Below are 26,696 nucleotides of genomic sequence, written 5' to 3'. Positions count from 1 at the left end.
CTCAGCACAGGCTGCATGGGACGAGAAGGAGGACAACAGAGAGGCATGGGTCACTCAGCACAGGCTGCATGGGACGAGAAGGAGGACAACAGAGAGGCATGGGTCACTCAGCACAGGCTGCATGGGAAGAGAAGGAGGACAACAGAGAGGCATGGGTCACTCAGCACAGGCTGCATGGGAAGAGAAGGACAACAGAGAGGCATGGGTCACTCAGCACAGGCTGCATGGGAAGAGGAGGAGGACAACAGAGAGGCATGGGTCACTCAGCACAGGCTGCATGGGACGAGAAGGAGGACAACAGAGAGGCATGGGTCACTCAGCACAGGCTGCATGGGAAGAGAAGGAGGACAACAGAGAGGCATGGGTCACTCAGCACAGGCTGCATGGGAAGAGGAGGAGGACAACAGAGAGGCATGGGTCACTCAGCACAGGCTGCATGGGACGAGAAGGACAACAGAAGTCCTGTATTCCAAAAGGAAAGGTGACAGCATCTTCTACAAATAACTGCAACAAGGTTTTCAATTCATGGTGTTCTTTAAAAAACGTTTTTTTTTTAAAGCTGAGATGTTTCAACCGTATGTCTTCTTTTAAAGCTGGTGTCTTAATATTTCTAAACAAAGCTCAGTCTCCAGAAGGGCAGATGACAGTGAGCCTATTAGCCCGGTACATTCAGTTACGGCTCATTAGTCTGTCATAAAGATATTCATCTCTAGTAGCTGTCTAATAGGCTCATCCCGACCAGAAATGCCGTCATCAATCTTGTCCATGTAGTTGTTCCCGTGGCGTGCGCGACCACTGTTCCCGGCCGTGGTGGATATGACTACAGTTGTTGCCGTGGTGAATATGACTACTGTTGTTGCCGTGGTGAATATGGCTACTGTTGTTGCTATGGTGTGCATGACTATGACACGCTCATCATCCCTGACTAGAGTTGACAAGGGTTGGTCTGTTACGGTCTGCTCCCCAGCTCTTCACTAAACTATGAAGTCAATGACTGAACAAGCAGAAAGTTTAACATACCAACATCATAAGTCGATCTGGATAAGAGTGTCTGCTTAGTCACTAAAATGTCAAATGTAATCTAAATGTACCAACAAAGGTCTTATCTAAAAATGCAAATCAAATTGGTTAGGACGGTGTTCTTCCTGTGTTTAGCTTTGCAGTGTGGTTGGTTCACAGAAAGCAGCAAGGATACCATCTCATTCAGACGGTTCTTATTTAGTAGTCCAGATACGGCCTCCAGTTGTTTCATCCGCTGAGACCTCCGAGGAAAGAACCAAACTAAATGTTGTCGGTATATTTAGACAAAGGACTTGATCAGCGACCACAGTGAGAGAGCGTTTAATGTCCAAATGCTCTTCCCCATATAGTGAACTATAAAGGGTATAGGTTTAGTCTGGCCTAAACTGTCGCCTAAATGTGCTGATGAATTCCTCTGGCCACAACATCTGTCAGCATTTTCCCTGAAACAATATAAGAGATTCTACATTCCACACTGTTGCAATGAGAAAGAAGTTAACAGTCAAAGGACTTGTGCAAAAAATGCTGTCCACGATCTCATTCTCAACAGATAAAACGTATATCACTGAAGTCTAGCTAAAAGTCTTATAAAGACATGTAGGCTTTTTTATTTTATTTAACTAGGCAAGTCACTTAAGAACTAATTCTAACTTACAATGATGGCCTACCAAGAGCCAAAACACCTAATTTGGGGCCTGAGACTGGGATAAAAATAAATTGGAGAAAAAAAAACACATCATGACAAGAGAAACACCACAACACTACATAAAGAGACCTAAAGATCAGACAAGATGAGCAGGAATTTCCAGTCTCTCTGTTCAGTCACAGTGACGTGTTCAGGAAAATGGTGCACAAGAGAAGTAACTAAGACAACATTGGTAAATAGAGAAAGAAAACACAGGCCAGGGGTTGTAAATCTAGACAAAACACACCAGTAACACACACCACTTATTCTCATACTAAATCATGTTAAAAACAGGCTCGTACTAAAACATTTCCAAATTATACAATTCATCATTGCCAGACAATAGCAGAGCATTGTTCGACATGCCAAATGTATGTGACCTAAAATATATATATTTATAATTATACATTTATTATATGGATTGTGATGAGTGACATGAACCTACCTAGTTTGGTTTTACAGGTTGATAGCATCTTTATCTGAACTGTTGACAACCCAGTGCGTGTGTCAGTGAGTGTGTCAGTGAGTGTGTTAGAGCCAACTTAAATCACACAATGATGTAACTTTAGGGCTTGCTGACGTTAGTTAATGTAATGGCATTAGAATTAACTGGGCAAGTATCATACGGCTTCCAGGCATAAATATAGCCATGTGGCAAAACAAAGAAAAAGGCCTAGCTAAATCGTGTAGTTAAACTGGCATCCTGCTGTAAAGTGCTTGTTTAGGCTAGTAATCTAACATATTGCTAGCTAACTCCTTAGAGATAGCTATGTATCTAGCTAGCTTTAACAGAGATTAATGACTATTCTCGAAAATTCTCAGCCAACCTTGTACTATGTCCTCCCAAGATAGCATGAGTTGTCCGTCCACCCACCTAGCTCGCTAGTTATCTGTTTGCTTTCCTGGCTTTGTCAGGGACCCTTTGGTTTGGCTAGTTAGCTAGCCAGTTAGTTCGTTAGCTAGCAAGTATCTACCAGGGCAAGACGAATACATTTTTCAATAGTTGTTCTTTTTATCGACAAGAGCACATAATATGATAACGTACCCATTTGCCATGCTGAAGAGTAGAGGAAAAACAAAGATATTCGTCAAAACTGTTATTGACGCAGTTGCTCGATGTTAAACGCAATCCCCGTCCTCTTTCCTGGAATAGAATAACAACATTAGCTACATCACTTCCGGAGAAATACCGTTATTTGTCATGTGGGAATTCCAAACTTGTTACAATGTAACAAATTGTTAACAACGTGTTGCTAAAATAACGAATGGCACAATTAATAGATATTTGACCCACTTTCTGTTAAAGGAATTAAACTCTGAAATTTGAGTAGGACCCTTCAAAATGGTAGATGTCAATATATTTGGGTCATTTTTAAAAAACCTTTATTTAACTAGGCAAGTCAGTTAATTAAGAACAAATTCTTATTTACAATGACGGCCTAGGAACAGTGGGAGTAGGCTAACAATTTTGCAGATTAACACTGGAGTGATAAATGATGAGGGCAACAGGAACACTGCCTTGTTGCATCAGTTGCTTATTTGGAACAGGGGCAGAACGACACATTTTTACATTGTTAGCCTGAGGATTCGAGCTATTTGATATCTATTTTTAAATGTAACCTTTATTTAACTTGGCAAGTCAGGTAAGAACAGATTCTTATTTACAATGACAGCCTACCCCCAGGCCAAACCCAGACGTCGCTGGGCCAATTGGATGCGCGCCACCCTGTGGGACTCCCAATCACGGCCGGATGAGATACAGCCTGGATTCGAACCAGGGAGTGCAGCTCTTCAGACCGTTGCGCCACTGTTGGCCGGGACGGAAGGCAGAAGTGCTTATTGAAGTTTTCGATAATCATGGATTTATCAATCAGCCTTCAGGGCTAGAACCATGTTTATAACAGACCTTATACCAGGGGTATGACAAAACATGTATTTTTACTGGTCTCTAATGACGTTGGTAACCAGATTATAATAAATAGCAATTAGGCACCTGTTTTATAGCAATAGCAATTAGGCACCCCAGATACTGTTCTTCCATAATATAATATAACTCGATCAAAATGGACATATTTAGGGGAAACCCTGACAGTGTCCCAGATGGAGTGGGTCTGACACAGTAGAACAGTGCATATCACGGTATATTTCCGCCAAAGGAGGCAAAAAATGCCTGTATGTAACATGATCGTTGTATTAAGATACAGTACAGTTTGCCCCTCTATGCCGTTATTATATAGTTTATTTCAAATCACATTTTTATTAGTCACATACAAACGCGTTTAGCAGATGTTATTGCGGGTGTGGCGAAATGCAGAGAAGGAGTTGTATTTGCTGATAACGTTAGGTTTATTTAGGGTTGAGCTATTGAAAACGGTTTTCCACCGCCCGAGCAGATAATTGAAATTGTGTTATTAACTTCTGATTGTGCATTTCAGTGCTAGATGAATGAAATCAGTCATGTCCTTCAAGTTCATGCAGTTCAGATGTCCCGCCCCCACTGTTTCTCATCGCATATAAAACTGGGTAAGCGGCTTTGTGATTGGGCAGAAAACGTGTCATTTACAACCCACCCAATTATGTCACGCTGAATCCGTGGTCAGAAAGGAAAGAAACATGGCCGCTGTTTTAAGGGGGTCTCGGAACCTATGGGGAAGGAGCCTCAAACATGTTGACTTTACTTTGGGTAAGGAGTTTAAAAATATAACAAAAATATGTCTACCATCAATGTTGAGGATCTGTTTGATGACCATTCCCGTCTATGTTACGAAAGGCACCGCTGCGTGAAAAATCAACGTTGAACAAAAGTTGATTAGCATTGGCTGTTGTGGCTCGCTCACTTCTGCTAACGTTAGTTAGTTTGCTGAAATGGCTAGCTAGCTATAAGAGCTTGCTTAAGTCATGGGACGTTGGTTGATCGAAACATTTTTTGTTTATCAAGACGACCGATAGCCAATACCAGCAAATGTTCTAATCAAAGGTGTGTCCGTGTGCATCTCGCACAAGTAACAAATTCAGGGTCAAGTCAAATCCCACAGCTCTTGTCAGCAAGTCAGTCGATTAGCCAAGCGAGTTCTGTTTAATAGGGTGATTGTTTGCACAAATATGGTCTATTATAATGCCACGCCGTCCGTAGATGTATGCTGTACAGTACACGCGTTTGTTAGACTCCTCCGTGTTTCTAGTAATAGCTTTTAGCTCAGTGGTTCCCAACCTTTCCAGCTACTGTATTTTACTCATCCCTGGGGTACCCCTAAAGTCCCCCGTCCCCCATGTGCCTTTTACCAATAGACCAAGTACCCCAGGGGTCCAAGTACCCCCAGCTTGGGAACCACTGCTTCAGCTTATCAACCAGCTCTCATGCACAATGGAAGGAAAGGAAAAGCAGGTGAGTGAGGCCAGTACAGATCATTGAGATGTAGTCCAGCGCAATCCTTACCTTGATAACCCAACCTACTGTCCTGGTAGCTCAACCCTTACCTTGATAACCCAACCTGTCCTCGCTGGTAGCTCAACCCTTACCTTGATAACCCAACCTACTGTCCTCGCTGGTAGCTCAACCCTTACCTTGATAACCCAACCTACTGTCCTCGCTGGTAGCTCAACCCTTACCTTGATAACCCAACCTACTGTCCTCTCAACCCTTACCTTGATAACTGGTGGTAGCTCAACCCTTACCTTGATAACCCAACCTACTGTCCTCGCTGGTAGCTCAACCCTTACCTTGATAACCCAACCTACTGTCCTCGCTGGTAGCTCAACCCTTACCTTGATAACCCAAACCTACTGTCCTCGTTGGTAGCTCAACCCTTACCTTGATAACCCAACCTACTGTCCTCGCTGGTAGCTCAACCCTTACCTTGATAACCCAACCTACTGTCCTCGCTGGTAGCTCAACCCTTACCTTGATAACCCAACCTACTGTCCTCGCTGGTAGCTCAACCCTTACCTTGATAACCCGCTGGTAACCTACTGTCCTCGCTGGTAGCTCAACCCTTACCTTGATAACCCAACCTACTGTCCTCGCTGGTAGCTCAACCCTTACCTTGATAACCCAACCTACTGTCCTCGCTGGTAGCTCAACCCTACCTTGATAACCCAACCTACTGTCCTCGCTGGTAGCTCAACCCTTACCTTGATAACCCAACCTACTGTCCTCGCTGGTAGCTCAACCCTTACCTTGATAACCAAACCTACTGTCCTCGCTGGTAGCTCAACCCTTACCTTGATAACCCAACCTACTGTCCTCGCTGGTAGCTCAACCCTTACCTTGATAACCCAACCTACTGTCCTCGCTGGTAGCTCAACCCTTACCTTGATAACCCAACCTACTGTCCTCGCTGGTAGCTCAACCCTTACCTTGATAACCCAACCTACTGTCATCGCTGGTAGCTCAACCCTTACCTTGATAACCCAACCTACTGTCCTTGCTGGTAGCTCAACCCTTACCTTGATAACCCAACCTACTGTCCTCGCCCAACCTACTGGTAGCTCAACCCTTACCTTGATAACCAGCCTTGTGAAAACGTGACCTCCTAGCTCTCAAACTCTAGGCGGCATTCTCCCTACAGTTTTATGTGGTTAGCTTTGCCCACGACTGGCTTGTGTCAACTACAATCCCGACACTGTTTTCACGTTTAGAAATGCTAATAATTATCGCTTGCAAAACAATAATCATGGCTTTTGAAGCATAGCCCTTACATCAGGAGACAGAATCCTAAATCTAAAAAAGATGCTCTTGATGTAGCAGGTTTGCACAGATACGCTGGCATACAGGTGTTCGGAGAATGCTAGATGGCTAATTAGCGTAGGTGGTTGCCTGTCTTCTGTCTGTTTTCTGTTCAAAAGAGCTGCAACATGGAGATTTGGTTATGTTGGAACACTAACCTTTATAAAGGTGTGTGTAAATGTATCCTCTTTTTTTTCTCGTTGATATGAAATAACCTTTATGCTTCCGAAACCATACCGCAAGCGATGCGTGTTCATGTTCAGACTGAGTGTCGGAGCGCTTAACAAAACTGCCCCATACAGAAGACCCCTTTCTCCAATGACTCTGTGTAATGGAACTGAGTCATGATTAAGGGCAAGTGACCTTCATTGCAATGGCAGTAGGTCTACCACACAAGACCGGGGTTGGGTCCCAACAATCTCTCGACGTATGCTCTGGTTCACGTCCCTTCATGGCATTGACTGGCACTGATACATGGAAACTCCCTCTTGCCCAGGCCTACACCATTCTAATGCCTTTACATTCGTGGGAGGACACAGTTCAGGAGGAAGTAGAGATTATTGAGACGCAGCCATGGGGGTTTTGTGTGCTGTAGTGTGTGTGTGTATGGTAGTATCCTTGTCCCACGTTCAAATGCTAGTCGGAACTCTGACATTTACAACTTGCTGATTCGTTGAACGTGGCACGTGTGTGACTAAAATCAGTTAGCGAGTCGTACATTTCGGAGTTTCCTAGTTCCAACTAACAAGTGAACACGGCTTCAGTCCAACAGTGGCAGGTCAGGTGTCTCTTTCCACTGAAGCCACTATGAAGATTGGCTGGGAGAGCCAGCCATGTGAGAGACCTGTAGCCTGCATCCCCCTCCCCCCTTCTTCTCTCACATTTACACACCACAGTTTATTTATAAGATGCCCTTTGGCCAATACGTCTCTACTTTCAGCCTTCATACATGTTTTTATAGGAAATGGTGAATGAGTTCACTACCTGCTTACTGCTTTGATATGTAATTATTGTGTTTGCATTAGCTTGACTGGCACTACAAGGGCTGCAGTGGGTTTTCATATCAAATGGTTTAGGATTTGAAATTAATTTCATTCTCAGGAAAAAATGAATGTCTGGAATCAAAGTAGAAATGTCTGGCCAACTTGTTGGTATTTAGTTTTTATCAAGCTTGCCTCTGACATTACCCACTGCAATGCACTATACAGGTCTTGGGTAACTATTGATAGGGCTGGGTTATGTTTGGATTTCATTGAAACAGAACGGCAAGGCCTAGATTAGAAGTGTCCTGGCTGTTTCAATGGACTAGGGAGCCTTTTAACAGTATTTTGCAAGAGACTATAGTTTTTCACATTCTGACAATTTATTTTTGTTATAGTGAAGGCCTACACAGAAAAGCTGTATTAGAGCTGTCTCAGCTTGGCTGAAAGGATAACAAAAGGCTTTGGGTAGTAGTCTAGTCTTAATACAAGTTGTTCCTGGGGTGTATTAGGAACCAAAAGGGGAGGGACCTAGGCCTACCTGAACTTGTCCAATAAGAAACACTAGTTTTTGTTGGAATGTTTTGCACCGGTTTGTACTGATGAATACACCCTTGTACCTCCCAGTCTCCAGCAGGTCCATGGCCTCTAAGACCCAGGTGGGTTTCATCGGCCTGGGGAACATGGGAAAACCCATGGCCAAGAACCTGCTGAAGCACGGATACCCCGTCATCGCCACTGACGTCTTCCCTGAGTCCTGCAAAGAACTGCAAGAGTTGGGTGCCCAGGTGGGACAAAAAAACTAGCTTGCTTGTTTGCTAATGGCAGTGCATTGAGCGAAATGCGCCGGCTGATAGCATGTCATCTCTGATGTGATGTCAGCTGGTAGGTGCTCAAAAACACAAACAAAATACCAAGACTAAAAATATCTATTGTATATGGGTGAAACCACTTAAATGAGTGTCCAAACAAACTGAGTCCATCATAAGATTTTACTCTCGTCATTGCCGATCTACTTCTTAAATGAATCCTAATGGTTGCACTTGCCTGGGGTGTAGCTTATTCATTAGGCACCAATAGACTAAAACGGGGAGGAACTACCTGAACTTGTCCAATAGGAAACACTTGTTTTTGTATTTGAAACATTTTGCTACGGTGTGCCCTAATGAATAAAGCCCTGTTTGTCAGATTGTGGATAACCCTGCGGAGGTGGCAGACCAGGCAGACCGCGTCGTCACCATGCTGCCCTCCAGTCCCAACGTCATCGAGGTTTACACTGGGCCCAACGGTATCCTCAAGTAAGATCCCTCGCTCTCGATTACTCATTGGCTATGTCAAAAAAAGGCTCCCTATTCCCTTTATAGTGCACTACTTTTGACCAGAGTCCTAATACAAGAATCAAGTCACTTAGCTATCTGTCTTTAACAGAAACCCTTCAGACTGCTGTTTTAAACTATAAGGTGGGTACTTTACTGTTCTACAGGAAGGTTAAGAAAGGCTCGCTACTCATCGACTCCAGCACCATCGACCCAGCCGTTTCCAAGGAGATGGCCGTGGCCGCGGAGAAGATGGGGGCAGTTTTTATGGACGCACCTGTGTCAGGAGGTAAGGACTAATACAGGCTGCATTCCAAATGGCACTCTTCACTATATAGGGCTCCCGAGTGGCTCAGCAGTCTAAGGCACTGCTTCTCAGTGCAAAAGGCATCACTACAGTCCCTGGTTCGAATCCAGGCTGTATCATGTCCGGCTGTGATTGGGAGTCCCATAACGTGGCGCACAATTGGCCCAGCGTCGTCTGGGTAGGCCGTCATTGTAAATAAGAATTTGTTCTTACCTGAATTTCTTAGTTAAATAACAAAACAAATGTAAATATAGTGCACTACTTTTGACCCGGGCCCATAGGACTATGCTGATATTTGGGACGCAGTATTGCCTTGGGGGTCTCTGCTGCAATCTGAGAGGACCAGCCTCTCCACTCCCTAATTGTTGAAATGGACCAGATTTAGTAGATTGCTCTCTCTAGCACATTTGTGACCCATGATGTGGATTATTTAAGATCCCAGCATCTGGAGTTTGATCCGATGACCCTTCCATCCAAACGCTCCGCTCTCAGATCCCAGCAGCTCAAAAAACTATTTCTGACCCTCCTTTTCTGAAAATGTGTGTTTTAAAGTCTACGACCAGTGCATCTCTCTCTCATAGCACAACTTCACAACAATTAAACTTTTTTTTTTACAACAAACCATTTGACCAAGTTATATAAAGAGAAACATCTCCGTCATGATCATATGTGTACTCATGTCTCTGTTGCCACACGTGTGTATCTGTGAATTCCACTGGGAGGAGGACTGATTTGTATTTCTTCTGACAACCTGGTGACTACCCAGGACAGCAGACGCCCATGTGGGCCTTGGTTCAGGTTAAAATGGCCGACACTGGATCATTTCCTTTCATGTCTGACAAAATGGTGAATCCATTCAGTCTCTCTGCTTATCCTATTGATGATTCAGTCTGGGTAATATAGAGGAGTACCTTACCTACCTGACAGCCTGGGTCATGAAGCGGAGGAGGAGTACCTACCTGACAGCCTGGGTCATGAAGCGGAGGAGGAGTACCTACCTGACAGCCTGGGTCATGAAGCGGAGGAGGAGTACCTACCTGACAGCCTGGGTCATGAAGCGGAGGAGGAGTACCTACCTGACAGCCTGGGTCATGAAGCGGAGGAGGAGTACCTACCTGACAGCCTGGGTCATGAAGCGGAGGAGGAGTACCTACCTGACAGCCTGGGTCATGAAGCGGAGGAGGAGTACCTACCTGACAGCCTGGGTCATGAAGCGGAGGAGGAGTACCTACCTGACAGCCTGGGTCATGAAGCGGAGGAGGAGTACCTACCTGACAGCCTGGGTCATGAAGCGGAGGAGGAGTACCTACCTGACAGCCTGGGTCATGAAGCGGAGGAGGAGTACCTACCTGACAGCCTGGGTCATGAAGCGGAGGAGGAGTACCTACCTGACAGCCTGGGTCATGAAGCGGAGGAGGAGTACCTACCTGACAGCCTGGGTCATGAAGCGGAGGAGGAGTACCTACCTGACAGCCTGGGTCATGAAGCGGAGGAGGAGTACCTACCTGACAGCCTGGGTCATGAAGCGGAGGAGGAGTACCTACCTGACAGCCTGGGTCATGAAGCGGAGGAGGAGTACCTACCTGACAGCCTGGGTCATGAAGCGGAGGAGGAGTACCTACCTGACAGCCTGGGTCATGAAGCGGAGGAGGAGTACCTACCTGACAGACTGGGTCATAAAGAGAAGTACCTACCTGACAGACTGGGTCATGAGGAGGAGTACCTACCTGACAGACTGGGTCATAAAGAGGAGGAGGAGGAGTACCTACCTGACAGACTGGGTCATAAAGAGGAGGAGGAGGAGTACCTACCTGACAGACTGGGTCATGAGGAGGAGGAGGACCTACCTGACAGACTGGGTCATAAAGAGGAGGAGTACCTACCTGACAGACTGGGTCATAAAGGAGGAGGAGGAGTACCTACCTGACAGACTGGGTCATGAAGAGGAGGAGGAGTACCTACCTGACAGACTGGGTCATAAAGAGGAGGAGGAGTACCTACCTGACAGACTGGGTCATAAAGAGGAGGAGTACCTACCTGACAGACTGGGGCATAAAGAGGAGGAGGAGTACCTACCTGACAGACTGGGTCATAAAGAGGAGGAGTACCTACCTGACAGACTGGGTCATAAAGAGGAGGGGGAGTACCTACCTGACAGACTGGGTCATAAAGAGGAGGAGTACCTACCTGACAGACTGGGTCATAAAGAGGAGGAGGAGGAGTACCTACCTGACAGACTGGGTCATAAGGAGGAGTACCTACCTGACAGACTGGGTCATAAAGAGGAGGAGGAGGAGTACCTACCTGACAGACTGGGTCATAAGGAGGAGGAGCCGTACCTTATGGGTTAGGGAAGATGGGGAAGAGCCATACTGACCTCCAAGCTGTAAAACACTATCAGTCTTCAGGGTAGACTCACACTTCAGGGGAAACACTCTACACACACACTGTTTGTTTGAACTCCGCCTTTTAACTTGAGGAAAGCCACTTTGAGTTGATGTTGGCATATTTTACCATCAGGCCCTAAAGATTAGTAATGATTTATATGCATCCTTCCTGTGGCAGTGCTCATGGATTAAGGCTGTCCAGCTTCCCACGTTGAACTTGGGTGGCTGCAGGTCACAGAGGTGTGTGTGTGTGTGTGTGTGTTTGGTTAGAGTTAAGTATTGGAGCATGTTACTACCTTGATACTGTGCTGGAATGCCTGTGGTTGAACATGTTATCAGTGGCCAGAAACTGACCCTCTCGGGGGGGGGTCAAATGAGTTGCATGGTAGTAATAGAGCACAGGGGAATGCGATGAGACTTGTCATTGTTACCCAGATGATGGTACTGTAACCAAGACATGAGCCTTTGATCAGGAGACTCATCATGTTTAGAACCTCCAACTCTGCTTGTTCTGAATCCAGCAAGGAGCTTTGCTGTAACCCAGTTTGGGCGTATCCAGGGTACCTTCTCCAACCCAGACTTACTTTGTGCGAGATGGTCTAAACTCAGGCTGTTTCCCTGTGCTTTTGAGAGACCTCTGGTTCTCTGTCCTTCATGTGTTGCCTCTTCCAGCCAGAACCCACAGTGCGTCAGAGAGGTTTGGCAGCAGACTGACTGTTGGAAGGAATGCCTTGTTTTCTGGAGCAATAATAGGAAAGCCACAACCTGGGATGCAGCCCAAATGGGCCCCTGTTCCCTATATAGTGCACTACTGTTGACCAGAGCCCTGTTCCCTATGTTGTGCACTCCTGTTGACCAGAGCCCTATATAGTACACTACTGTTGACCAGAGCCCACAGGGAGCTAGTTAAAAGTAGTGCACAATATAGGGGAGTAGGGTTTTATTTTGGAACGCTCCCCTGCTCTGTCAGCGTAGGCATCATACAATAACCTCGTCCCAAATCCAGTCCATTACGACACAGAAAAATACAGTTGTTTTCTTATACATTTTTATTGAAATCAATTAGACTTGTACGTAAAGCCTTGGGAAATGTTTATCATTAAAGACTACTGTGCTGACTGGAATGAAAACGTTTGACCACAGAGCTCTAGCTACGTAGCCACCAACAAACACATTCACTTTCACTGTGATTCATGTCCTTAGAGACTCTGTAATTGGTGTGTGTTGGTTCCCAGGCTGTGTGAGATGGCAGAGATGCAGTCGTCACACACACACACTGCACATTATTATGGCAGAGACCGAGGGCCTGTCGCTTTGGCAACAGAAATGAAAGGGTTGCCTTTTTTATCTATGCATTTTGGGGCTTTGTATGTTAAGTTTTTAATGTGTTTAAAATAATCCCCCCCTCTTTTTCTTCTATATTTGAACTGGTTATCCCACATTTGTCATGGGATTTGAGACATCTTTCTCTCAGCCAGCTTTTTGCTGACACTTCATTTTGTCTGTTTAGCTCCCTTTACTTTCCCCACAACCTTATGTTTGAAGCTATTGAAATAATCCACAAGCCTTGGGCTTACCTCATTTTTAATTTCAGTTGATTTGATGTGGAATTACTTTCTCAGCCAAACTTGGTGAGAGAAGGGTGGGTGTTGGACAAGAGAACAAGCTGTTTTAGTAAAGTGCTCTGTAGATTTGCATCAATCTTTCTGTGATGACCTCATAAGTTTTGAGAAGTAACAACAGTTACTGACAGACTTGTAATGAAACCGCCATGTTTTCTAAGCTACAAAGCACAGCCCATCCCAAGGCCCTGTGTGTTTGTCTGGTGTGTGTGTGTGTGTGTTTGTCTGGTGTGTGCTATGCTCCCAAATGTACAACGTTTCCACTTCACCCAAGTCTTCATCAGATATTCTCATGTTTAGGATGTGCATCTCACCCTCCTTTTGTTCAGGTGTGGGGGCTGCCAGCTCGGGGAAGCTGACCTTCATGGTGGGGGGAGTAGAGGAGGAATTCACTGCGGCCCAGGAGCTGCTCACCTGTATGGGAGCCAACGTGGTGTACTGTGGGGCTGTCGGCACTGGACAGGTAGGTTGTCCTACACATTTACATGACCTGTCTCAAATGGCCCCCATTTATTTATATTTAAAAAAATAGGGGGGGGTCATTTAGCAGACGCTCTTATCCAGAGGAACCTACAGGAGAAGTTGGTGAAAAGGCACTTAACACTAAGTCTGTGCAGGGATTCAAACCAGTGACCTTTTTGTTACTGACCCAATGCGCTTAACTGCTAGGCTACCTGTCCCTGAGGCCTTGGTCAAAGGTAAAACATTTTAGGGAATAGGGTGCCATTGGGGATACACACATTACATTCTTACTAGGGACATTATGGGTGGATTATTACAAAACTACATGGGATGTAACCAGGAGACTGTTTTTTACAGGCAGCCAAAATCTGCAACAATATGCTGCTGGCGATAGGCATGATCGGGACCTCTGAGACCATGAACCTTGGCATCAGGTTGAGTATTCACAATATATTCACAGCAGAGAACGTATCTCCAACAAAATGTCTTGTTGTACTTAACGCTTGATGAACAGAACCATGCTGTGAGTATCGTACAGATCTGTAACACTACCACTATAGTCGCTCTCTTAAAGGAACTATCCAATGGAAAAGCTACTTTTATGAAGCTCCTACTCTATCAACTGTCTACATGTTGTCTCTGACTTGTCCTTTACTTGTAGTTATGACTAACCAGCAATCAGAGAAATTACACATAGTAAACAGTAACCCACCTTAAACTTGTAAAATATATATATATATATATATATATATACATACATACACATACACTGCCTTGCGAAAGTATTCGGCCCCCTTGAACTTTGCGACCTTTTGCCACATTTCAGGCTTCAAACAAAGATATAAAACTGTATTTTTTTGTGAAGAATCAACAACAAGTGGGACACAATCATGAAGTGGAACAACATTTATTGGATATTTCAAACTTTAACAAATTAAAAACTGAAAAATTGGGCATGCAAAATTATTCAGCCCCTTTACTTTCAGTTCAGCAAACTCTCCAGAAGTTCAGTGAGGATCTCTGAATGATCCAATGTTGACCTAAATGACTAATGATGATAAATACAATCCACCTGTGTGTAATCAAGTCTCCGTATAAATGCACCTGCAATAATTTTGCATGCCCAATTTTTCAGTTTTTAATTTGTTAAAAAAGTTTGAAATATCCAATAAATGTCGTTCCACTTCATGATTGTGTCCCACTTGTTGTTGATTCTTCACAAAAAAATACAGTTTTATATCTTTGTTTGAAGCCTGAAATGTGGCAAAAGGTCGCAAAGTTCAAAGGGGCCGAATACTTTCGCAAGGCACTGTATATAAAAAATATTTTTAAAAATTAATGCTTGTGATTTCCTGGCCCCTGGCAGACTAGGTCTGGACCCTAAGCTACTGGCTAAGATCCTGAACATGAGTTCAGGTCGCTGCTGGTCCAGTGACACCTACAACCCTGTACCTGGTGTCATGGAGGGAGTCCCCTCTGGAAACGACTACCAGGGAGGCTTTGGGACCCAACTCATGGCCAAGGTGTTTCTCTCTCTCAAGATGTTTAGTACACAATGTATTTTCGTTAATGTCTCTGTCAATAGTATTAACTTTAATGTAACTGGAAAGAGACGTGCGTTTGACATGTTTTAACTGTGCTGTGTACAACAAGCGGTGATGGCAGAGAGCTAATGAGAGTTTGTCTTCTTCAGGACCTGGGGCTAGCCCAGACTACAGCCACCAACACCAAGACCCCTGTCCCTCTGGGCTCCCTGGCCCACCAGATATACCGCATGATGTGTGCTCGGGGCTACTCCGCCAAAGACTTCTCCTCTGTCTTCCAGTTCCTGAGGGAGGATGAGGAGAACGAGGGCCAATAGGGGTGGGGGAACAGTACCCCCACCCCCCATCCATAGCTTTAGCAGGGTCTATTCCATACAAGACTACTACCATGTAGTTAGGATGCGTCGGTTTGCCCCCTCCCCCTCCCTCTCCCCAGGACTTGTCAAGACGTGTGTATTGGGTCAAAGCCAAGAGAGCGCAGCCAGCCGTGATGACATGACAGATCATCTCAGCAGAGTACTAGACTACACTGTCTGTAAGATGGGAGTCATGTTGCCTCTGTGATCCTGCCTTTTGTTAAAGTAGCTGTCTAATAATGTTTTCGATGGCTTGGCTAGAAGACGGATGTTTTTGAAGTGTGGGGAGGCTCTCAAGTCACTGTCACTCAGTAGGCTGACTAACCACTACAGCCATCAACATGACGATATCAGTGCTACCTTAGGACACGTTGTCATGGAAAGCAGACCCAGGCGTTGTCAAGGAAATGACCCACATTATACTCGTTAACGACCACACTCGTCAACAATAGACCACTGGGACTTCAGATGATTGTTAGTTCTAGTCTCCACTCACCTCACTGCAACGCCACACGTGTTGATCCTGTTCATTTGTTTTTCTCTTCCTGTTGGGTTTATTTACTCTTGACATGGAGGGATAGAATGTTCCTGTCTTATTTGTATGTGTTTTACTGTTTAATAAAAGGAGAGAGACTATAGGTATGTTTCCTTCCAGTGATATTGGATTGCTTCTTGACCCACTACTCTAAAGCCTTTCACAGGTGTCTGTTAGCAGGAGGAAGACAAGGTGCCTGATGAGACTGATCTAGATAATTACATTACTCTATATTTTTATTAAGCTCCTTGTTAGAGGGTAAGCACTTTCAGTTTTGCATCACAGTACAAATATGTATTCTAGCAAAGATGTCTAATGTGTGTTTATTAAGCTGTCCCACATACTTTCATTCATGTCTGTAGGTGACTGCTTTTCTTTTGGGGAAATAAGAGTGTAAACTGGGGTGTATTCACTAGGAACCAAACTGAAACAAATGGCTGAAATGGGGAAGAAATTACCTGAATTTATCCAATAAGAAATGCTTGTTTTGTTAAATGTTTTTGCTACATTGTGAACTAAATAATACAACTGGCCCTGATTTTTAACATAAGCGTGTGTGAATTCTGCATGCACAGGAACTGATTGGCTGCGACAGTATAACTTCTTCCTATAGGTCAATCAAAATGAACAATGCAATGTGCTGTACATACAGGAGAAGATGGCCAAAGACCAGAAGTGGAGCGCCTCTATTGCTGCCTTATGCAACCAGACGGGGAGGAGTGAGCCAGAGTGCACGTGACTGGCTGAAGGTGGTTGTGTAGTAAGCCTATAGAATTCAATAGTGTTTCTTATACACAAGAGTATACCAAACATTATGAACACCTTCCTAATACTGAGTTGCCCCCCCCCTCTGTTTTTGCTCTTAGAACAGCCTCAATTGGCTGAGGCATGAACGACAAGCGTTACACAGGGATTCTGGCCCATGACTCCAAAGCTTCACAAAGTTCTGTCAAATTGTCTGGATGTTCTTTGGGTGGTAGACTGTTCTTGATACACACGGGAAACTGTTGGGTGTGGAAAAACCCACCAATGTTGCAGTTCTTGACACAAACCAGTGCACCTGGCACCTACTACCATACCCTGTTCAAAAGCACTTAAATATGTTGTCTTGCCCATTCACCCTCTGAATCGCACTCATACACAATTCATGTCAGTTGTCTCAAGGCTTTAAAAATATTCTTTAACCTGTCTCCCCTTCATCTACACTGATTTTGAAGTGGATTTAACAAGTGGAATCAATAATTGATCATAGCTTTCACCTAGTCTGTGTCATGGAAAGAGCAGGTGTTCATAATGTTTTGTACACTCGGTGTAGACGTTTCCTATAAAGTTTGCCAATATAACACTGAGTTAACCCTGAGGTAGGAGAGGCCTTCCAAAGCATGTCAGAAAAACAGGAAACTTATAGAAGCAAGGAGGGAAGTGCTTCCAGGATACAGTAAAACATTGTAGATTGAAGTGGCTCTGCAGTTAAGGGGTGAAATGGTCATCAAAAATCAAGAAGGTCCTTGTTTTCTGATGGAAATAGAAAAACTGTAGTATTCTCTTTCACTCTCTCTCTCCCAAAGACAAAGGAGAGTGCGGCATGTTTCTGATCTAGTTTACCAAGAGAGACACTGAGAGGCCAGGATGCCATAGGTCACACGATCACAAGACTAGCCCATAAAAAGTCCATTAAGCACTGGAGACTAAGTGCTGTGTTATCTGCTTGGCAGCTATTACAAACAGAGCACCACTTTGGTCCAAGATCCTATAGAGCAGAGCAACCAGGCCAGGCAGGCCAAAGTGAAAGGTTCTTCTGGGTGTTTCTGGGTTAGCTGCAGAGCCTGGGAGTTCTACAGAGTGTGTCTGTCCCAGATGGCACCATATTCCCCAGAGCCCTATTGGCCCTGATCACAGGTAGTAGGAATAGGGTCCGATCTGAGATGAACCCACTGTCGCAGGAAGAGGGTTGGGGGTGGGGGGGGGTCACTGGTATATGTCGTGGACTTAACTCTTAACACATATTGGTAGATGTGCATTCAATCTACTGTGACTACAAATGCAGTGCAGTTAGAGAAAGGAGAATTGAAATGGTGTGATCTTGAATAGGAGTGTGTCCTCTTCCACCTCTGTAGGTTGTAGTCTGTCGACCAGCAGCCAACTCCACTGACACCTCTTCCACCTCTGTAGGTTGTAGTCTACCGACCAGCAGCCAACTCCACTGACACCTCTTCCACCTCTGTAGGTTGTAGTCTACCGACCAGCAGCCAACTCCACTGACACCTCTGTAGGCTGTAGTCTACCGACCAGCAGCCAACTCCACTGACACCTCTTCCACCTCTGTAGGTTGTAGTCTACCGACCAGCAGCCAACTCCACTGACACCTCTTCCACCTCTGTAGGTTGTAGTCTACCGACCAGCAGCCAACTCCACTGACACCTCTTCCACCTCTGTAGGTTGTAGTCTACCGACCAGCAGCCAACTCCACTTCCACCTCTGTAGGTTGTAGTCTACCGACCAGCAGCCAACTCCACTGACACCTCTGTAGGCTGTAGTCTACCGACCAGCAGCCAACTCCACTGACACCTCTTCCACCTCTGTAGGTTGTAGTCTACCGACCAGCAGCCAACTCCACTGACACCTCTTCCACCTCTGTAGGTTGTAGTCTACCGACCAGCAGCCAACTCCACTGACACCTCTTCCACCTCTGTAGGTTGTAGTCTACCGACCAGCAGCCAACTCCACTGACACCTCTTCCACCTCTGTAGGTTGTAGTCTACCGACCAGCAGCCAACTCCACTGCCAGAAGTAAATAAGGAACTCTATTCTGTTCCACGTGCACAATATATTCCGAAGTTTGTGTTTTTTTTGTTCAAATTCTACTTTCATACAGAGGTTATGGAAGTGACAGACTTTTAGGGACATTTAAGGATTTTGTTCCGAAGTGTTAAGCATTAAGGTCATTATTTACCAGCTTTGTCTCCACAAATAATTCAACACTATTTTATGTGTGTTGCTATTAGTGAATTAAATCCCATGCCAGAACCAATTCTGACGAGCAGGGATCAATAATGGCTGTCCACTCATTGAAAATTACAGTATATTACATACACTTTTTATAAACTAAGCAGTCTTTTTAAAGACGAAATAGGCTAAAGGATTATATTGTGATATAACCTTCCTTTCTAGAGATTTCGTTCAATGGAATAAAACAATTTTCTGAGGAATATATGCATTTTTTCAATATAATCTCACTATCTCTCCTATAAATTGGCACGAGGCGTAAAGTGTATCTTCACGTCATTGCATTTGTATTATCGAACGAGCTACACACACCAGTCAGTAAGCAGAAGCCTGTATGGTTTATATTAAATTAATTCTGCAACGCTCATCAGACAGGACGCGTCATTCGCTGATTGTTTTAGTTCTTTTACCGCTACTTCAACATTAATGTCAATTTGGACGTCAAATATAATCATAATTATGATTATTGGTTTAATAATGATGTTAAGTTAGTGGTTGTGTTATTAGTTTAATAATTGTATTTATTCAATTGGCATAGAACGTCGCTGTTTGACATTCACATTTTTGTTAGGCTTTACTAAAAATATTTTTGTAAAAGGTTGTATAGCCTCGTATTTCTGAAATGTCTCTATTTGAAAATGTACACTTAACGAACATTTTATTTCTATAACGTCTAAAGGGTCATACTCAGACAAGTTAGAGCTAGTAGGCTATAGGCCAATTAACATCTAAATAGTGGGTTGCTGCAATTAAGCGAAATCCTTAATGAGCCACAGCCAAATAATAAACAGTACAATCATATTTAAGAAATGCAGTTCAAACTGGTTTATTGGATTGAACAAAATGTGTACATTATCATCTAAACCGGCCACTGAGATACACGTTTTAGTCACATTCTGAACTCAGTTCTTAAATAGACGATCATTTATTTGAAAAAAAAAAACCTTCGAATAACTATGCATATAATGACGTATACGGATTCAGGGTTGTTGTTAAGGTCTATATCATTCGCGAAACAGTATTTCTAGTATTAGGCCTATTTTCTAGTGGTCCTATTTAATCCTCATTAGCCTTGTGGTTAGTGTCGGGCCTGAGATTGGCAGGTTGGGAGTTCGATCCCGGGCCGAGTCATACCAAAGACTGTAAAAATGGGAACCAATGGGTCTCTGCTTGGCACTCCGCGATAGATTGGGGGGTAAATCCCTGGGATAGACTTGCATCCTGTCCAGGGGGTGTCCAGGGGGTGTACTTGTACAAGCTGTCTCGCGCTACAGGAGAGGAGCAGTTCCGTCTCGCACCAGCCAAAGCTCGTGCAAGGCTACTACTAGTATTCCTAAAGTATTCAAAGTCTTCAAAATATATAGTATTTTTCCCAACAATAGATTGCCCATTTTAATTATTAAAATGTCTTAATTTACTTCTACCATCATGTGAGCCTATGTGTTTTGTTTTGTGAAACGAAAAATACACCTATGAAGCCTACTGAAGAGACGCGCACATACACAGGATAACACACGCACTATACACACACGAACACAGATTGTGTGTTGTAGATATGTGGTAGTAGATACTTGCATATCGTTAAATTTCTCTAAAGTTATATAGCCTACCGCATTCGATTATGACGTTATGGACCCTTTTTCATATTTCAGCGGGTCAAACGCGTCTTTGAAAATGACTTGACCCTCGATTACTATCTCCCCTTGATCTATCCGCCTTGTGATGAACGCATTTACACAAGAACCCAGATATTATTTGTTAAAGCTATAGGTCCAGTGTATCGCCTCTCTCTACTGTGTGCGCTATATGTCCACGCTGATATGTTTACCAGTTTATTAAAGTAGCTTACCAAATAAGAAACCAAATTGTGCCACGACATGGCGTATTAACATCTCCTCTGACGATAATGTTGACCGCGAAATTCACCGCCCAGAGCCAGTGTGTGGCTATGGCACCACAAGCCATTATTTGTCTAAGAAGAGCCTGAGTGTGTGACCATCATGGCAGATAGGAGTATAGGCTAGATCCCCTCCTTTCCCACACCGGCCCACTCCACCACTGCACTGGGGGTCTGGCCATGATCGATGTTGGTAGTAGCACAGCGTCATTGCTTTATTTATGACTAGCTCCATGACACTTTTTCGATGTCTGCGGTAGGGCCGCTAATGTCTCCACTGCGACCATTGAATTCTCTCATAGCCGCATGAACATAGGCTTAAATAACATAGGCCTAACATATGGTTTAACACAGCCCAGCCTCACTGAACTCGGCTCCATTCGAAGAGAAGGGAAGGAGTTCTGACTGTGAATTAGCAGCCATTTAGCAGGCTGCCCACTCGGTTGGGTGACAATACGCCCAAGGTTTGGAATGAAACACTTCAGTATAGTATATGCTTAAAGCACAGGCATATATCTCATCCCGTCCAAAATAACTTGGTAACAGCATCGACCGAAACCGTTGAAACAGATTTCAATAAATATGCACAATTGTATACTTTGTGTCCTCAAACATACAGGGACAGGCTATATATATTGGGAACTGTGTATCTTGGAAAACGTGGGCAGTTTAATAGCTATGAAGAATACAGGTAACTGTGTATCTTGGAAAACGTGGGCAGTTGAATAGCTATGAAGAATACAGGTAACTGTGTATCTTGGAAAACGTGGGCAGTTGAATAGCTATGAAGAATACAGGTAACTGTGTATCTTGGAAAACGTGGGCAGTTGAATAGCTATGAAGAATACAGGTAAAGCCATTTTGGTGCAGTGTCACAACCAAATGCTAATGTTCTCCTGCAAATACCTTAACCATAAAAGGCACCTTCTCGGCCCATTGTATTGGTGTTCTTGCTTGTAAAATTTCGAATACATTGTTATTAAAATATTCCACGCAACTACGTCTAATGGAAGAAATGCAGTACAATGTATTCGTTCGTTCTCTCTCACAGACAAAGCCAGTGGCGATATTGTAACCTATAGTATTTTGCTCATTCTAACTTAAAATAAGATATCGTCTAGCTTCGTTTTTCTTTTTCTTCTCGGCCGAATTTTCACGTTACATTTGTGCACAAGTAAAATGCAATTTTACAAACAGCTACTTTGTCATTGATTCGAATTGATGAGCTCAATTCGTTCCTCTAGTAGCCTGTAGCCTAACTGAGATAGCCTCTTACCACATGCATAAAAATCATGGGAGAGCAGAATGTTTCTCTCATTCTTAATGAGCTGAAAATATGGTGCAGTTGAACTTCTCTTTGAAACCACCGTTTACTATTGTCTGCTAATGTTTCACACGTCTGAAATGCGAATGGAATGGGTTTCGTTCCTAGTTTGCCAGGCCTATGTCTTTACCCAGGTGATATTACCCCTGGATAAATGCCATGTCGGTAAACACGAAAACCGGTCGGATGCCCTTACATGTTTATGTTCAGCATGTTTCTGCAATTACATCATTTACTCACTACTTTGCCAAAAGCTCACATGGACAAATTAATACATATCCCCCACCCCCCAAGTCACTAAGAAATGCTATGGCCTGAATAAGCGCAGAGGTTTCTTTAAACATCGACAAAAGATCACCAATGGGTTTATTCAACAATGTAGTTGTTTGTTTTCTCACCTCTCCTGAAGGAATTCAAGCCATACGGTCAGTGGTTGGATGACAACAACATCTCTGGCTAGACGGACTGCAACTAACTTTCAACTTGACCTTGTCTTTGGCCTCCAGCAGTCTAACCCATGTGTGAAAGAGCTCGCTGCCAAATAGTGTGCTCGCTGCTTTCTCTCGGTAGGTTATAAAGCCTATAAGAGACCGAACAGCAGCTAGAATAGCAGTGTGTTTCAGAATATTGCCGTGGCATGCATGGTTTACATTTCAGTGAGTTTTACGCACAGACTATTCTTGATTTCCTTTACAGTTTGAATGACTATTTCTCCACCAAAGCATTTTAATGTAGTTTCACCTTCCTTGATATTTTCCTATTAGCTCAAAACAAGATGTATGCTGCTTCGTGTATATAAAACAAGATGTATGCTACTTCGTGTATATAAAACAAAATGTATGCTACTTCGTGTATATAAAACAAGATGTATGCTACTTCGTGTATATAAAACAAAATGTATGCTACTTCGTGTATATAAAACAAGATGTATGCTACTTCGTGTATATAAAACAAAATGTATGCTACTTCGTGTATATATAAAAAATGGGGGGATAAAAACGTATCTAACGGCATGTTGTTTCCAAGCTATTTGCAGCACATTGTTTTCAAGCTCAGCGCATTCTGGTCAATTATAATGTAGTAAATGATTTTCCATACTCACACGGTGTAATAAAATACATACAAAAATATAAATGAATGAATTAAATGTGTATCAACCCATATTTCGTACAAACTGCCTTGGCCATATAACTGTTGATAAATTGAAATGCGTAATGGCTGCATACATAAATCTGCGTCCACCACATCTCCATTCTACTGTTTTTATCAGCATTTTGACAAAAAGGATTTAAATGTCAGTCTCCATCCATGTGATGTTTCCTCAGCAAAATGCTAGGCTATAAACCAAGAATGACATCAGACACATTCCAATAGATTAATTAATAACAACTATATGGAGTGTAGGCCTATGGTTATCTGTATGATATCTCGAAACGGATCCTCTTGTTTAAAACATGTAGTCTTTTTCCTCCTAAATGCTATATTGTTTTAGAGTATAAACATTTTGGGCATGGAGCTGCATTATCTGCAGTCTAGACGTTTATCAGCTCCTTTGCATATCACGTGCCTGGCTTTGCCCAATAACCTTGCGATCTTTAGGTCCACACAGGCGCGTGAGTATCGGTTACTCTCCCAGATTCCGTATCTCTTTTTTCAGTCGTGGGGATTTTTAAAAAGAGCTGGTTGTCTCGATGTAGGGCATGCTATGACAGCGTCATTACTTCTGCATTCCCGCTGGATTGACCCAGTCATGTTTCTGTATGATAACGGTTTGGATGAGATCAATAAAAACATGGAGGGCTTCACAGGAGGCAATTATGCAGCAAATCAGTGCAGGAATTTGTTGGCGCATCCGACGTCCCTGGCTCCAAGCACTACCTACACGTCGAGCGAGGTGCCGGTATCTGGCATGGGCGAAGCTGTCAAACAATGCAGCCCCTGTTCCGCAGCCCAAAGTTCATCAAATGCGTCCTTGCCTTATGGATATTTTGGCAGCAGCTACTACCCGTGTAGGATGTCACACAGCAGCGTCAAGTCCTGCGCGCAACCCTCCTCTGCCTATGGGGACAAATACATGGACACATCCGTTTCAGGAGAGGAGTTCCCAGGGTCCAGGGCGAAGGAATTCGCTTTCTACCAAGGCTACTCCTCCAACCCTTACCAACCTGTCTCCAGCTATCTGGACATCCCAGTGGTACCCACCCTCAGCGGACCCACCGAGCCCAGGCATGAGCCTCTTCTGCCAGTGGAGCCTTATCAGCCATGGGCTATCACCAATGGATGGAATGGTCAGGTTTACTGCGCTAAGGACCAGCCACAGTCAAACCATCTATGGAAATCGTCCATTCAAGGTATGGATTTATGGCTATGCATTCTTAAATGTTTTCACAAGCTTATGCATATTTCAACATTATAAACCTCCGTTTATCAAAAGCAGAAACAACATCATTCGCCCTGCGTTGTTTTTCATTTTACAATTTGCATATTAATAATTCGTTAGAAGAAACCGTCATCCATCTTGTCACCGTAATGTGAATTGTGGATAGACACGACAGATCCCATCGTTATAAGAAACTATACTACGGTTTTAGCAATTTTCCAGATGGTTCTAGGTTGATTAAGCATGTGTTTATGCTCTTCACACAGACACGGTATCTGGAGGTGAGGGCAGCTCTCTTCGACGTGGGAGGAAGAAGCGCGTGCCATACACCAAGGTACAGCTGAAAGAACTGGAGAGGGAGTATGTCGCCAATAAATTTATCACAAAGGACAAACGACGAAGGATATCTGATCAGTCAAACCTGACAGAGCGACAAGTGACTATCTGGTTTCAGAACAGGCGAGTAAAAGAGAAGAAGGTTGTCAACAAATTTAAGAGTCCCAGTTAGCTGTATATGGAACAACTGAAACAAAAAGACAGAAAAGGAAGAGACTTGAAGGTTGTTCAATGAAAATGAACTATATTATAATTTATTACACAATATAAGGCGTCTCCTTCTCGCCCGCCATGGGTTGGCTCTGTTTTTGGGGGTCCACTTGGCTTTTTTGTGTTGTTTTTTTGTTGTCGTAATTAATTGAAACCATTCGATGTCCTGTGTTTGAAGGAAATGGGGAAATAACTTCCTCCTTGTTTATATATTCTGTTTCATACTCTATTCGACGGACATATAGCTTTTATAATTTTCTACAAACTGTTCCCAATACGCTAAATAACTCATAGCATAAAATATGACATCTCTACTCAGAACACAGCCTTCTGTAAATTGGAAACGTAAAAACTCAAATCTGTGTGGGACAATTCCATTTTAGCTCCATCAGAGTACGAATTAATGACTGAAAAAATTGTGCAGCATTGATATTGAGGGTTTGAGATTATTCGTTGAATTTGAGTATACATTCCCTGAATTGATTGATATTGAAATGTTGGTGAGAGCGCGATAGCGCGCAACACGCAAATCGTTTATGCCTACGAATATAATTTTAGAAGCTGAAACATTTCCCTTCACATAATGATTGAGCTATTAATTAGTACATTGCTTTACATTTACTTTATGCATTCTGTCAATATTCAGTTAATTATAAACGATTACATTTTTTTATTATGTCTGAGTAGGCTACGTCTTTTTTCCCATACAGTAATAATCATCTTAACTCTGTTTTACGCAACAATTATCTGCGCCGTTATCATTGTTTGAAAATGCTGTATTTCGTTTTCTATCATAACAAATGTAAATACATCTGATTGTAATTCATGAACAGTTGCATTTAAAGTTTCCCCTGTTTTTGACTGCAAACATATAGCCAATGAGCTCTTCCCAATAAAAGTTGGAGAAACCCCGTTACTACGTTGTTCATATTTTTTCTCAGACAAATTTAAAGTCAGACTAGTAATGAGCATTTATTTTGCAATAACGTTTTGTCGGGGACATTTTCTTAGCTTTTTTATTTAATTTCTTGAATTTAGGTAGGCTACAAGCCTAGCGTTGATACAACGGGTCAAACAGCTTTCCATTTGGTCATTTTAATGTTGTAGAGGCTTGCAACATTGAGCCCTTATAATGCTATTAGGCTATTGTATGAGAAATGCCCTACTGATAATGATGAGATGACAATGTTGCCATCTGCTGCCGGATCTGCGTCATTGCATTTGATGAGTTCAGGTGTAGGCCTAACCACGGTCAAACTGAACGAAAATATAAACGCAACATGTAGTGTTGGTCCCATGTTTCATGAGCTGAAATAAAATATCTCAGAAATGTTCCATACACACAGAAAGCTTATATCTCTCAAATGTTTTTCAACAATTTGTTTACATCCGTATTAGTCATTTCTCATTTGCCAAGATAATGCATCTTGACAGGTGTGGCATATCAAGACGCTGATTTTACAGCATGACCATTGCACAGGTGCAACTTGTGCTGGGGACAATAAAATGCCACTCTAAAATATGCCGTTTTGTCACGCAACACAATGCCACAGATGTCTCAAGTTTTGACAGAGCTTTCCATTGACATGCAGGAATGTCCACC

General features: G+C 43.4%; 3 protein-coding genes and 1 long non-coding RNA gene across 4 annotated transcripts in view; 2 read left to right on the top strand and 2 right to left on the bottom strand.

Moving 5' to 3' along the window:
• The window catches only part of LOC118374687 (tax1-binding protein 1 homolog B-like), a 39,852-nt gene extending 37,001 nt beyond the window's left edge, over positions 1-2,851 (bottom strand). Inside the window, 1 exon segment of the mRNA XM_052502200.1 lies at positions 2,751-2,851. The gene's annotated coding sequence lies outside the window, so the exon portion shown is untranslated.
• Positions 2,852-4,229: 1,378 nt separating this feature from the next.
• On the top strand, positions 4,230-16,043 carry LOC127918927 (3-hydroxyisobutyrate dehydrogenase, mitochondrial-like). Its single transcript, XM_052502199.1, has 8 exons — positions 4,230-4,388; positions 8,039-8,199; positions 8,600-8,709; positions 8,895-9,016; positions 13,373-13,506; positions 13,863-13,939; positions 14,872-15,028; positions 15,199-16,043. Exons 1-8 carry the CDS (start codon positions 4,319-4,321, stop codon positions 15,364-15,366), a joined length of 999 nt encoding a protein of 332 aa, XP_052358159.1. The 5' UTR covers positions 4,230-4,318; the 3' UTR covers positions 15,367-16,043.
• Positions 10,841-11,784, bottom strand: LOC127918928 (uncharacterized). The gene is made up of 3 exons (XR_008101377.1): positions 11,339-11,784; positions 10,958-11,185; positions 10,841-10,913 (listed from the first exon to the last, which is right to left on the bottom strand). It is a non-coding gene; the product is annotated as an uncharacterized LOC127918928 (long non-coding RNA).
• A 7,752-nt stretch (positions 16,044-23,795) lies between the features above and the next one.
• On the top strand, positions 23,796-26,227 carry LOC127918925 (homeobox protein Hox-A13b-like). Its single transcript, XM_052502196.1, has 2 exons — positions 23,796-24,518; positions 24,814-26,227. The coding sequence occupies exons 1-2, from the start codon at positions 23,873-23,875 to the stop codon at positions 25,053-25,055; spliced, it is 888 nt and encodes a 295-aa protein (XP_052358156.1). The 5' UTR covers positions 23,796-23,872; the 3' UTR covers positions 25,056-26,227.
• Positions 26,228-26,696: the final 469 nt, after the last annotated feature.

This window comes from Oncorhynchus keta, unplaced genomic scaffold (assembly GCF_023373465.1).
Source record: "Oncorhynchus keta strain PuntledgeMale-10-30-2019 unplaced genomic scaffold, Oket_V2 Un_contig_15275_pilon_pilon, whole genome shotgun sequence".
NCBI classification, from domain to species: domain Eukaryota; kingdom Metazoa; phylum Chordata; class Actinopteri; order Salmoniformes; family Salmonidae; genus Oncorhynchus; species Oncorhynchus keta.
Note: the sequence above shows the minus strand (reverse complement) of the source record. Positions and strands in the feature narration are given on the sequence as shown.

Coding starts and splice junctions, on each gene's coding strand:
- LOC127918927 (XM_052502199.1), top strand. CDS start 4,319: ATGGCCGCTGTTTTAAGGGGGTCTCGGAACCTATGGGGAAGGAGCCTC. Junction 8,200..8,599: donor TGCAAGAGTTGGGTGCCCAG/GTGGGACAAAAA, acceptor CCTGTTTGTCAG/ATTGTGGATAACCCTGCGGA. Junction 15,029..15,198: donor GGACCCAACTCATGGCCAAG/GTGTTTCTCTCT, acceptor TGTCTTCTTCAG/GACCTGGGGCTAGCCCAGAC.
- LOC127918925 (XM_052502196.1), top strand. CDS start 23,873: ATGACAGCGTCATTACTTCTGCATTCCCGCTGGATTGACCCAGTCATG. Junction 24,519..24,813: donor ATGGAAATCGTCCATTCAAG/GTATGGATTTAT, acceptor CTCTTCACACAG/ACACGGTATCTGGAGGTGAG.